Source organism: Bipolaris zeicola (assembly GCF_000523435.1).
Source record: "Bipolaris zeicola 26-R-13 unplaced genomic scaffold scaffold_18, whole genome shotgun sequence".
Classification (NCBI taxonomy): Eukaryota; Fungi; Ascomycota; class Dothideomycetes; order Pleosporales; family Pleosporaceae; genus Bipolaris; species Bipolaris zeicola.
In genome coordinates, this window is record NW_006912067.1 from 101,423 (window position 1) to 114,675 (window position 13,253).

At 51.4% G+C, this 13,253-nt stretch overlaps 5 protein-coding genes across 5 annotated transcripts; 1 reads left to right on the forward strand and 4 right to left on the reverse strand.

Annotated features, from left to right (window-relative positions):
- Positions 1–334: 334 nt before the first annotated feature.
- COCCADRAFT_1987 (uncharacterized protein) lies at positions 335–1,143 on the reverse strand (the record flags this gene model as incomplete). Its single annotated transcript, XM_007710427.1, has 3 exons — positions 335–891; positions 939–1,061; positions 1,113–1,143. The coding sequence occupies 3 exons, from the start codon at positions 1,141–1,143 to the stop codon at positions 335–337; spliced, it is 711 nt and encodes a 236-aa protein (XP_007708617.1).
- A 154-nt stretch (positions 1,144–1,297) lies between these two features.
- COCCADRAFT_86591 (uncharacterized protein) lies at positions 1,298–5,537 on the forward strand (the record flags this gene model as incomplete). Its single annotated transcript, XM_007710492.1, has 12 exons — positions 1,298–1,480; positions 1,529–1,560; positions 1,639–1,676; positions 1,730–1,812; positions 1,860–2,107; positions 2,161–2,669; positions 2,722–2,769; positions 2,828–3,038; positions 3,397–3,706; positions 3,759–3,998; positions 4,056–4,661; positions 4,713–5,537. The coding sequence occupies 12 exons, from the start codon at positions 1,298–1,300 to the stop codon at positions 5,535–5,537; spliced, it is 3,333 nt and encodes a 1,110-aa protein (XP_007708682.1).
- Positions 5,538–6,058: 521 nt separating this feature from the next.
- COCCADRAFT_1990 (uncharacterized protein) lies at positions 6,059–7,605 on the reverse strand (the record flags this gene model as incomplete). The annotated part of the gene is made up of 3 exons (XM_007710428.1): positions 6,059–6,649; positions 6,710–7,102; positions 7,150–7,605. 3 exons carry the CDS (start codon positions 7,603–7,605, stop codon positions 6,059–6,061), a joined length of 1,440 nt encoding a protein of 479 aa, XP_007708618.1.
- A 485-nt stretch (positions 7,606–8,090) lies between these two features.
- Positions 8,091–9,150, reverse strand: COCCADRAFT_1991 (uncharacterized protein; the record flags this gene model as incomplete). The annotated part of the gene is made up of 3 exons (XM_007710429.1): positions 8,091–8,488; positions 8,540–8,788; positions 8,844–9,150. 3 exons carry the CDS (start codon positions 9,148–9,150, stop codon positions 8,091–8,093), a joined length of 954 nt encoding a protein of 317 aa, XP_007708619.1.
- A 1,600-nt stretch (positions 9,151–10,750) lies between these two features.
- On the reverse strand, positions 10,751–12,653 carry COCCADRAFT_1992 (uncharacterized protein; the record flags this gene model as incomplete). The annotated part of the gene is made up of 5 exons (XM_007710430.1): positions 10,751–11,026; positions 11,081–11,886; positions 11,941–12,265; positions 12,326–12,361; positions 12,411–12,653. The coding sequence occupies 5 exons, from the start codon at positions 12,651–12,653 to the stop codon at positions 10,751–10,753; spliced, it is 1,686 nt and encodes a 561-aa protein (XP_007708620.1).
- Positions 12,654–13,253: the final 600 nt, after the last annotated feature.

Here is a 13,253-nt window from a genome sequence, read left to right on the forward strand (position 1 = left end):
GGATAGAGGGGGAAGAGGAACATGGCTCAATCCCAGTTCCCAGCAAGAGCGGCTGGAACAGCTGTGAACAATCAGGGAGCCACTCTGTTACCAATGTCAGGAGCAGGTCGTCACAATATATATGTGTGTGTGTTTGACAAAAGTAAGACTGCGCCTCACTCTGTCAAGCCACAATCACAGAGGCTGCCAACCATGCTTTTGGTCTGGACGAGGCAACCAGATGAGCAGCGCAGCCATGACAATGATCTATTCTTGTTGGGTACTACACCGAGTGGGGCCGACGACGACCAGCCTATCGACTTGGCAGCTCGAGACTGCACATGTTCGCGTCTGCCTATCGACCCAGCGCTTTCAGCCGCTCGTCCACCAGCTTCGATACCATCTTCTCGAGGATGGCAAACTCGCCATTGGTCGACCCTTCAAAATACCCAGCCACGCTCTTCTCTACATATTTGCCTACTTGGTCTACTTCGACATTGACGTCGTCGCCAGCCTTCTTGCTCGCCGTCACTACCTTTTCCTGTGTATAGGCAATAAGCATCACCTCCCACCACCCATCAGGGCCGTCCTGGACCTTGGTCACTGTCAAGCTTGCGCCGTCTATCGTAACATAGCCCTTCTCCACAATGTATCGTAGCACCGCCGTGTCGCGAGGTTTGAAGCGGAAAGTAAGGGCATTGCCGTCTGGAGTTATCGACTCGATAGTAGCAATAGTATCGACATGGCCCTGCACAAAGTGACCGCCCATGCGTGTATTTGCCGAGACGGCGCGCTCGAGGTTGACCTTGGAGCCTTCCTTGAGCGAACCCAGGTTTGTTCGCCGGAGTGTCTCGGGTGCGCATCCAATCTTGAACGAGGATTTGGTGAATTCGGTAACGGTAAGACATGTGCCTGCCCGGGTCAGACAGCAATTCTAGCAGTATTTCGCTGCGACGTACCGTTGACGCTGATGCTGTCACCCAAATGGGCATCACCTAGGATATCCTCACATCCCGTAATGGTCAGAGATGTGCCGCCGCCTCCCGACGCTGTCTGGTCGAGCTTCTCAAGGGCGGCAACAGCTAACTATCATCAGCGCTGTCGCGCATAAAAGATGTCGTGTGACTGCTTACTGCCAATCGTTTCGACAAGTCCAGTGAACATGGTGGGGTAACGGATTGGAGATGGAAGCAATGACGGCGGGCTGCATTTTCCGACAGCCTCGGAACTAGAACTAGTAGCGCATTTCCGGAATACCCCATGCAAGCATCCCCCCACGTCCAATACATGTCGTGACTCCTCACACCTCAATTCCAATATGATAGGCTCCGTTGTACGAGGCTCGAGATGCGCTTTTCAAAAGGTGTCGCCAATCCCAAGGCTCAGCCGGGCTAGGTCATGTCATGTCAGGCGGCTTGCGACTGCAGCTGCAAGCGGAGATGGGTCTGATCTTCCGCTAGCTGGCATCAAAGTGCTGGATATGACAAGAGTTCTTGCTGGTGTGAGTATTTTAGCCCTGAGTTTGTTGCGACTATTCTGAAATATTCAGCCGTACTGTACACAAATTTTGGGAGATCTTGGGTATGACATGGACTGCCCTGTATGGACCAACGAACGCAGTTGGCAGCACGGATGAATTGAGAATTGACTGTAACCTAGAGCCGACGTGATCAAAATTGAACATCCTACCAGAGGAGGTACGTTGTAATTTGATCATGTGCATCAGGTAGACATTGACCAAGACGAAAAGATGACACTCGTGCATGGGGACCACCCTACGCTAAGTACACCGACGAACAAGAGGGACCAGGCGAAAGTGCATACTACTTAGGGGTAAGGCTGCCTGTTTTCTTTACCTACTTGAGACTAAACATGGACAGGTCAATCGAAACAAACGATCCATGGGACTGTCGTTTCAGCATCCTGCTGGCGTAGACATCCTCCATCGCCTTGTCAAAGAATGTGATGTGCTCGTCGAGAACTATCTTCCTGGATCCCTCGCAAAGTATGCCATGGATTACGATACCGTTTCAAAGATCAACCCGGATATAGTTTACGCCAGTATCACGGGCTATGGCCAGACTGGGCCGTATAGGAATAGGGCTGGTTACGACGTCATGGTAGAAGCGTACGTCAAATAGTTGTCTGTCAGTATTAGAGCGCAAGCTAACATGAGTTCAGCGAAATGGGCCTCATGCACATAACCGGAACTCGTGACGGCCCGCCCGTAAAGGTAGGCGTTGCAGTAACCGACTTGACAACCGGCCTCTACACGTCCAACTCTATCATCGCGGCACTTTTCCGGCGCTTCAGAAGCCCTGGATCCGGTGGTCAGCACATTGACGTCGCCCTTTCGGACTGTCAAGTGGCCACCCTGGCCAACATTGCTAGCTCTTGTCTGATCAGTGGTCAGCGCGATTCTGGTCGCTGGGGGACCTCCCACCCGTCGATTGTGCCCTACAAGGCATTCAAGACAGCCGATGGTGACATTCTGCTTGGCGGAGGCAACGACAAGCTGTATGGAACACTGTGCACTAGGCTGGGTAAACCTGAGTGGATTACAGATGAGAAGTTCAAGACGAATGCATTAAGAGTACAGCATAGAGATGAGCTGGAGGAGTTGATCGAAGCGGAAACGCGAAATAAAACCACCCAGGAGTTGCTAGATATCTTTGAGGGAAGCGGAATGCGTAAGTGGTTTTGGTTGCATCTTTCAAACAACCATTGGGCTGACTTGTATAGCCTATGCTGCCATCAACGATGTTCAAGATACGCTGAATCACGAGCACGGTATGTTTTGCACTGGGACCACAATGGTTTTGCACCGGTGAATACTAACAGTACCAAGTGCTTGCGCGTAACATGGTCAAAGAGATCGAGCACCCAGCATGCGGGCCTATCAAGCTGGTAAACACGCCGGTGAAATGGTCGCAGTCTACTCCAGGAATCCGGCTGCCACCACCGTTGCTGGGCCAGCATACTGATGAGATTCTGAGTGATACGCTAGGAATGAGCAAAGAGGATGTGGAGGCCTTGCGGAGCGAGGGGGTTGTTGCGTAGTTGCCAGGTCGATATCATCGGAAGCATGTCACCCGCGTAAATCAGGCTTCGAGTCCGAGGCGCAAATTACTATACAAAGGTCCATGGCATGGTTGTATGTCTGGAAAGGGTCTAGAACGTGCCGTCCAAGATGCTAGTGCAAGGAACATCGATGCGCCATGACGCGATGCGGGAAACCACCTGGGTTGCCGGGGCAATCGCGGCCGGGGCTTGTTTACCGGCACACGCGAGCATGGCTGGGTCCATATGAGTGGTACACCATTGTTAACTAACTTTGGGCCTGCATCCTGTGCAAGAGACTCTCACGTACACATACGTATATTCCCTCGCCATGGACGCCCCGACGCGCCCCTCTAGTTCGCTCTTCAATGTCTTTTTGCGCCTGCGCCCCTCCAACGCTACAAATGCCCGCTTCCTCACCGTTGAGGAAAACGACAAAGGCCATCCAACACATATCACGATACAGCCGCCTACAAACACAAACGACAAGCGCAAGCGAGCCGTGGAGCGTTTTGCCTTCACCCAAGTCTTCGAGGAAGATGCGCAGCAAATGCATCTGTTCAAGGGCACGGGCATCGTCCAGATGATTGAGGGCGTCATGGGCGCACCAGGCCACCATGGACGAGATGGACTGTTTGCAACGCTAGGCTGCAGTGGCTCTGGAAAGGTGTGTTGCACCATATGTGACAATAGGGTTCCCGGTATTAACACACGGACAGAGCCATACAATTCTTGGAACCAAAACCCAGCGTGGTTTGGTTCAGATGACGCTTGATACTGTCTATCAAGCCTGTGACGGGCGACTCGTACAATCTTTCTATGGGGCCCCAGCCTTCTCGTCACTAGCAGCAGCCGATGTCTCAGATTCTCAGATGTACACCGCAACCGCATACTTGGATACAGTATATGGAGACAACCAATCTGAACGATTTCCTTCAAGAGCGCAAACTCCCATGCAGGTAAGTTGGTTCCTCCACAAGCAGACGCCTGCAGACAAGAGCTCACTCGTGAAATAGGACTGTAGTATATTCTCCACGGGTAGTAACTGGAAATCAAATAAGATCCCGCGGCCATCGTTGCTGCCTCAGACCCCTTCTGTTGACGATATTCACCTTCCCGAAGACCCGACCGTAGAATACGCAATCATCATGTCCATGTACGAAGTATATAACGACCGTATTTTTGACCTTTTGAGTGGCAGCGCCTCAAAAAACAAGAGCCACAGTGTGAAGCGTAGGGCACTGCTCTTCAAGAACACTGAGCAGAGCCCGGATCGCAAAGTCGTTGCCGGCCTTACCAAGATTATCTGTGGCAGCTATGAGGAGGCGATGATGATTCTTGAGACTGGTCTCATGGAGCGCAAGGTCACTGGCACCGGAAGCAACGCTGTGAGCTCGCGTAGCCACGGCTTTTTCAACATTGAGATCAAGAAGCGAAACGCGGAAAACAAAGGCCCTTGGTCTAGCAGTAATCTCACCATTGTTGACTTGGCAGGATCCGAGCGTGCTCGGAATGCTAAGACTGCAGGTGAGACGCTTGCTGAGGCCGGTAAGATCAACGAGTCTCTTATGTATCTTGGTCAGTGCATGCAGATGCAGTCGGACAATGCCGGTGGCTCAAAGGTATGCTCAACATCATTCCCCTGAAGAAGTGGTATACTAATCAGTCAACAGAACATTGTTCCGTTCCGTCAGTGCAAGCTTACTGAACTTCTCTTCTCAAATTCGTATCCTTCTTCCTCACGAACAGCGCAACAACATCGGTCACCTCAAAAGTCCATCATGGTCGTCACAGCAGACCCGAAGAGTGACTATAACGCGACATCCCAAATCCTCCGCTACTCCGCCCTTGCACGAGAGGTGACTGTACCGCGAATCCCGTCCACAACAGAGACGATTCTCGCAAGTTTACCACAAAAGCGCCCTGGCACATCATCTTCTGCTCGCACAGCGTCATCCGGCCGGGCCTCACCCGCTGCAATCATGGAGGAGCTCGAACATGCCAATGCCGAAGTTGCTCGCCTGACTGCCGAACTGGAAGTCTTTGCCCTCCGCTTGTCTGAAGAGACTGCTCGACGTAAAGCAGCTGAATCATCATGGGCCGCAGCAGAAGACCACTTGGTGGACTTTGAACAAGAAATCCGCGACGAGTGCTACCACGAAATGGAAGCAGCAGTCGACCAAGAACGCCGCAGATGGCAAACCGCACTAGAGAACGAACAGGACAACCAACAAGCCCACATCGACTCAAAAATCGACGTAGTAATCCGCGCAACAAAAGCCTCAATGAAGCAAGACATCAAAGTATACGAAGACCCGGACCCGGAGCTAAGAGATCGCGTCGAGGAACTAGAACGAGAAAACGAAATGCTAAGAGCCAAACTCGAGGCTCATGAACGCGAGACACAACAACGATCTGCGAGTCCCATCAAGAGGATGAGGGTGCTTAAAGCGAAAAGGTGGGCGGATCCGAGCGCTTATGCCATGGATGATGAATGAAAAGGCACGACCAGTGTTATGCGCTATGTTACGATATTGTTTTTTTCTGCATGGAAATGGCGTTCCTTTAAAAAAAACACCCCCCTTTTCTCTTCGTTGAAGTAACCATGGTAATGGTTTTTTGTTTGGGGTTTTGGGTCTGGGTTTGGGGTATCCACGGTTGTAATAAGGAGGGTGCCCTTTTTTTTCTTCTTTTTTTCCCTCTCCTGGTTGTTGTTTTTTTCAACCATCTTCTCGAGATACCACACTTTACGTCTTTTAATTCTTTTTCTTTTTTGGGGGAGGATTTCTCAGTAATGGAATTTCACATTTCTGTTTTGAATGCATGACTTGGTTATCTGTATTGATGATGGTAATACAACAATGTGCTTGACTCGGTCCTTTTTTGTGCAAAAGGTGAGTCCTCTGTCACCAGTTATTTTGCTTCTTTGTTTTCACATGAAGACCATGGTCACATAACATTCCTTGGTCAATTGCTCCTCGGAAGATTTTCACTGTATAAGATACTCCTCAGCAGTATCCTAGACCACTTTCTGTCCCTCGCCTAAACCATCCAGCGTACCGTCCGCACCCATGCCCGTGCCATCACCTTTCCACCCATGGCTGAAAACCTCAAAGTTGTCGTCGACAAGCCAATTCAGGTCTTCGCTCTCAGGACGCAACGTCCGCGCGAGTCCGTTGCCGGCTTTGGGGTAGTGCGCAGGTGGATCGGTGTCGTAGCCGTCATCTTCGTCGTACTGATTGCCAGCCAGATCAATCGTCGTCCGGGGTTGATGACTGTTATCACCCAAGGTTTGGGCTTCTGTCGATCCTAATTCCGACTGTGGATGTGATGAGAACTGGGGTGTAGCACCATTTGCAGGTGATGTTGTTGAGGGCTGTTGGAGGGTTGGCGGAGGTGGCTGTTGCTGATTCTGTTGTACTTGTTCTTGCTGTTGCTGCTGCTGCTGTTGTTCTTGGTGCTCTTGCGGCTGCGCTTTAGCATTTGATATGTCGGATATAAGAGTCCGAACGTTTGGAGGGAAGACGGGGAGCTCCGGATGTCGGATTGTGGCTGTTAGGAGGAGGCTGACTAGTTGTTGTTGAGGGAGTGTGGAAAAATATGCACGTTTCTGCTCAAGTTAGCATATAAATTATCGCAAATGCACATGGCTGTTAGAAGAGTGGCATACTTGATCAACCGACAGGTCCTCGGCAACAACCAGATCGTGTGCACCCTCGACAGCAGTCTGCTTTGCTCGCGTACATGGGGTACATAGAAATTCCTTCTCTAGTACAGTGACTACCTCGTTATCGATAGGCGGATCGTGACAGTATTGGTGATAGGCAGTACTACAGGCATCACAGAATACTATCCGGTTGTTCGACGGGTCGGTTTCTCGGTGGCACGTCTTGCACTTGGCGGCGAGGAGCGTCTTGGTTGACTTTCTCCGCTTCACACCCTGAGCCGGCTCTGGAATGACTGGGACGAATGCGACGGGCTTGTTGACACTGCGGCCAGACTTTGTCCTCGTAGGAAGTGGTGTGTACGAATCCGAGACGTCCGAGTCGCCGTCGTCGTCGTTCTACATAACGTTAGTCTTCAGTCTTCCCGCCTGTTGCGTACACTGACATGGCTTTCCTCGTCGCTGTCGGAGCGCTTTCGCTTGCCTCCTCTTCCACCCCGCCCGCCGCGCCCCCGTCCACGCCCTCTGCCAGATGCGCGGCCAGACGACGTGGGCGCAGGCGATGTGCCGACTTCGGTCTTGAGGTTGCTCGGCGTGCTCACTCTGCCTCCTCTTCCCCTGCGTCCGGTGGCCACGGCAGGTGGGGGCGTCGGCAGCTTGTCGCTCGTGACATAACTCTGGAGGATTTCTGCCCGCTTGGCCTCGAATGCAGCACTGCCAGCGGCATGACCACTCTTTCCCTGGAGCCTCTCAAGAATCGCAGCCGTCGAGGCCGAGTACTGTGGAAAACTTGGGCCGCTGGTTGCGCCAGCGGTTACGCCTGGTGGGGAAGAAGCTATTTGGGACGAGGACGCTGGGGGCATGGCCATGGGTGTTGTCGATTGCGGCGTGGCAGCCGACATACTGGTTGCGCCGTCACCACCAGCATTGTCGGCAACACTCTGATCAGTTGGGCCGTTTGACGGGTTCATCTTGGCCTGCAAAGCCCCGCGACTGGTAACATGTGACTCTGGATGCCGTAATTGCGCACGTTGGCCGAGTAGAGAGCAATGCTGAGACTGGACAGTGAATTATAGCGATGCCGCGGTTACGGCCCGAGCTCTCGGAGCTAGTACAGAGTAGCGAATCAAAAATAGCATTACATCACCCCCGTCTTTTCTTTTTCTATATATACTTGTCCCACATTAAACTCGACATATCTTCGACGCAAACGTTGCTGAATAGAAAATCTATGTATTTACTTGCACCAAATTCGCAGATAACAAAAGGTCGCACCAAGAACCAGGCGAGCAACGCCTCCATCCAAAAAGCTAAATCTACATATTCATACCATTCCATCCATTCTTGGACTGATCCATCATGCGCTAGAGGCCGTTCAGAACAAGTCCTAATTGCGGATGCGTTCTTGTTCCGACATCGCAGTGCCTGACTCCAGCGTGTTCATGTCGGCGTGCTTCTTCTTTCCGAAGGTATTCCCAAGGGGAGGGAAGCACAGTCCAGGATGGAATACCGTCTGTGCTAGCACTGTGATTGCAATCATCACACCCTCCAAGATGATGAATTCCAGCTCCTCCTGCATGAGTTTGCCGCCCCAGCCGCCTAGTAGCTCGGGAATACGATACACGCATCGGACTAAGATGGTAACATAGGCGACTATCACAGCGCCGCAGAATAGTTTGAAGCGTCGATTCTCCCAGAGTGCGATGGCTGATGGGGAGAGGCGATCGCGGTGGCGGTAGGTACGGATGCTGTATTCGAGAACGAGAAGACCGAAGAGGGCGAGCGCTAGTCGTGTGTCAGTGCTGCTGCAGCATGGACAAACAGAGAGTGACTCACCAACAACCTGCCAGATGATGCCGGCAATCATGATGTTCGTTCCGATGTCCAAAATGTCATCACCATCTTCTGCCGTCGCCGCAAGAGCACCACCGGCACTTTGAAGGACCAAAGATAGAAGATCGGCAGCGATGAAGATGTATGTGTACCAACTTGGCCTCAGCCTTGACCATTCTTGACCGAATTGAATGACGACGTGCTTGAGCGTCAGGTAAATGCCTGCTGCTAGGAATGCTGGTGCGAAGATGACTGTATTTTACATTGTCAGCTTCCGTTATGTGCCACTACAAGACCAACCACTTACGCAACACAATCTGAATATTGAACCCTACATCATTCCAGGGGTTTTCGTGGAGGAGTATTCGTCCAATGTATCCAATACACTCTGCAAGACAACCGCAGCCCAGAGCAATCATATACGTCCATGTCTTGTACCGGATACCAAAGTAGATTTGGAAGACAAGTGCGAGGCCGAAGTAGGCAGCGAAGAAGGCGTTGGCCCCGAGGCTCGGATAGTAGGCGTAGATTGTGTTTTCGACTTCGCACCCAGGGGGTCCTACTTCAGTGCACCCTTCAGGGGGAGGATCCGCACGATAGACGAGTGTGTTCATGATGACGAAACGAAGCGCGAAGGGGTATCAAAAACAAGAGAAGAACCAAAAAAAGACGAAAAGTGATAAGATGGATGAAAAATAAGCTATTAAGCTCAAAACTGTAAGTTGTAGTGTAACTCTGTCTGATCTCATCTCGAAATCCGAACGAACCCTTCATGCTATTTGTATCACTTTCCCAACCCGCACCGCCCAAATCATTGATCTCTGTGGCTTACTCCGCCTTCAACGACCACGTACTCATGCACAAGCAGCCAGCGCTCCTTGCGCCAGGTCCTCCTCATAGCCTCGTCGCCTAACCGTCGAAGGAACCGTAAGCTAAGACGAGCCCCATCGCAACGCTTACCACAACAGGAACATGGAAGCAAATAAAAGCCACAGAAAACCGTTACCCATGCGATAAGCCTCAATTCGTGCGTCAAAATGTGATTGGTCGCATCGATTCCCTCCTGTGGTTAGACCCGCAGGCGTTGCGTGTACTCGCGTAGATTTGTACTCGGGTCTACCAAAAAGTGGGTTTAGATAGTTTATGTCCATCAGCTCTGGGAACAAATATTACCAAAGGAACTTAGTCTCACACCTAAAAATAGCGAATCAGATCATACATACACATGCATATATACACATGTTTCACAATTCCATACAACAAGTGTCAAAACAGTCATCTTCCGACTCGCTGTACCACTTACCTGCACTTACTTACTACTAATCCACCCATATGCCAAAAAAAAACACCCGTACGTAAACCAACAGAGACCTCAAACCCAAAGGAAACCCCACATCTCAGCTCTCATCTCATCGCCTCTCACCGGAACCACACAACACACACACACTCACATTCACACCCCATCGCTCCATCGCTCCCATAAACTTCTCGCCAGCGCAAAATGCTCCTAATCCAGTAGTGTTGGAATGTGAGAGTAGGAGAACCGGAGATGCAACAACCCCCCTTCTTACGCATAGATAAGAAATGAATGCACAAGATAAAAAAACGACCTTCCCATCAACTCCCAAACATAACCCCCAGCCCAGCACATCCAGGCATCCAAAACCATACCGCATCCTCACAAGCGAGTCAAGCGACATAACAGTCAACAAACGCAGGGAAGAAAACGAAGACAAAGAGAAGAAAAGAGGAACTCAATGCGCAAGGCGTAAGCTTACTCTACGTTTTTTTTCTGTTTGCTCTTGGGGGCTACGTAGGCTGAAGCTTGCCAAGAAAGTGGGCACTTTGGTGGCTTGAGAGAAAGATTGGGATTGGGGCCAAGAAGTTTTTTGGTGTTAAGCGAACAAGGCATCAGCGTAACCGCTCAATCAGCTGTTTTTCTCTTGTTGCGTCAGGCGGGCTAAAAAGTGCCTGGCGAAGCGAGGTGAGGGGGGCCTTATAGTCACAGTTGTTGTTTTCGATTGGGGAGTTTTATTGGTTGTGAGAAGGGTTTTCTCCTTTCCTTTTTTTCCCCAAGCATTGAATGGGTAAAGAGGCGGGTGGAGATTAGGTAGGGGATAAAGGATGCAAAAGATCGAAAGATGGTGATATCATTATGTGTATTGCATTTCTGCAAGGCTATTTACAAACAATGTGTTTTCCTTGGAGAAACGTCTATCTCTGCCACACATTGTAGGCATTGGCATTGATCAGCGCCATGCCGTCCTTTCTGAACGTGTCGGGCTCGGCGAAGCTCGAGACATTTGCGTCAAAGACGTAGTCCAAGGGGTTAGTGTTGTCATACATAGGCCACTCAGCCTCTGTGCCATTCCTGTCGAATGAGTCCCTCCACGCGTTGGGGTCCAGGTCGTGGACGAAGCTGATCCAGTTGCTGTTCATGAAGCGGGCTAGTTCGCGGTAGGGCTCAGTCTTGTTCTCGAACGGTGGGGTCTAGCATGGTCAGTTTCGAGGACTTAATGGTTCGTGGATCACATAAGTACTTACAGCAGCAGGCTTGTAGCCGACACCATCGAGATTGAGGAATACAAAGGATACTTCCTGGAAATGCGGTACACCAACCGCTGCGGGGATGCCGGCAGGAATGGCGTTGAAGCGGTACGAGTATGCCGGGATGTCTGCTGCGGCCCAAACCTCGCAAGTCTTACGGCGGTTTGCAACGAATGTCTGGTCGCCAAAGTAGGATGCGGAGCGGCGGAACTGTGCTCCAAATGGTGGGCCCGGTCTAGCATCTCCCAAACTTTGGATCACGTTGACTGAAAGATCGTCAGGATAGGCAATGAGTAGCTCCTCGGTCAGGTTGGCGGGTACACCAGTAGCCCTGATGAAAGTGCGCAGGTCCTCGGTACTGTTTACAGGGAAAGGGCTGAAGGAAGCGCCCTCATCAGAAGTGGTTCCAATGATAATGGGCACATGTACGAATTCACCAGCATCGAGCTGAAGAGAAGTAGGCTTCTGGATGAGGTCGTAGTCCAAGGAAGGCCTAAAGTCTGTGACGTTGAGAATCGGGCTTGAAATGTTGATGGCTGCGTTGAGTTGCTCGGTAGACAGACGGCGCAGACACTCGAGCGGGCTGGTAGCAGTGTTACAGTTGGTACGGCGGGTAAGTTCATCGTACTTGGCCGCGGAGCTCACAGCTGGGTCTAAAAGACTTGCATAGTTGATGGGGCTACCACTCTGCATGATGGCAGCACGGAAGAGATGGTCGTCGCGTCCACCGTATGCGACCAAGTGGATACCGACAGACGCACCTCCTGCGCTCTCTCCATAGATGGTGACTTGGTCAGGATCACCTACCGGTTGTCAGCTCACCAGTTTGCATTAAAAGACGCTGTATTTCAACATACCTCCAAACGCCTCGATGTTCTCCTGAACCCAGTGCAGGGCCAGGCGCTGGTCTCGGAGACCAAGGTTGAGATGGCCGGTATCGGCAACCTCTTTGCTGCCACTCAGGAAACCCCATGGGCCGAGACGGTAGTTGATGGAAACGCCAATAATGGGCTTGCCAATTTTTACCGAGTTCTGTACCGTGAAGGAGAGGTTGTAGCGCTGGTCAACACCGCCTCCTTCGAAGAACCCACCGCCGTGGATCCAGAATGCTACAGGGAGTTTGTCCTCCTCAGTGTATCCTGCCGGGCGGATGATGTTGATGTAAAGACAATCTTCCGAGACCTAGAACAGTAAAGGATTAGTGTAATCCGGCGCTACGGTCCGTAAAGAGTCTTTGCATACCTGGTAGTTCCACTGGTCAGAGCCATAACCGTAGCACTGTAACCCGGGTTAGCCAAGATAATATGCATTGAAAGAAGGAACATACTTCTGGGGAATACTCGGTAGCTGGCTTGGCCTCATCCCAGGTGGTGTTCAAACCAACTGGGTTCCTGAAGCGCAAGTCTCCGACAGGTGGCTGCGCATAGGGGACGCCTAGGAAGAAGTCCTGATCATACTCGGCGGAGTACCTCCCAACGTATGAACCATTCTTGGTCTGAGCAGTCGGTGCGACACTGGAAGCCCCGAGGCCGACGAACAGCGCGGTGGCGAGAGCAGCGTTGCGCAACATGATTGGCAGTTGGTTTGCTGAGTGAAAGAAAGATCGAGCGGATAACTGAGGCTCGCTATGCTTTATACCGTGAGGCTTGAGCCTGCCCAAGAGGCATCTCGCGTCGAGGATATGTCCCGCGGACTATGGCTTGCGACTAAACATCTGCCGCTCCGTTCTTGAATCCGGGGTACAACGGTTGTTGCACCGTTTGCGCACAAGTGCGAGGCGCGGCCACATTCTGCGGGGAACATGACATCGTGGTGTTTGTAGAGACCATTCGGAAGGTGGAGGGGTATGCATATAGTCCAAGGCTGCCATTGGGCCGGTAGCATCTGGGGCCGATGTTTACCCATGAATTGGGAGTACTGTCGTTTAGCGTGGCAAAATACGGGGTTGTGGGGTATGGGGCATTACAAGCTTTTTCAATCATGAGACCGACGTGTCTGGATGTGTATGTTTGTCCATTTGGTACTTTGCAGTCAGAGCGCAAAAAGCACGAAGTCAGTGAATTGATCGTAAGCTACACAGTTGACGTGCAGTACGGCTTACCGGTACATGGGACCCTCACAACCTTATTTGAACAGGGCTGCTTACATCATGCTTGCGATCATATATCAT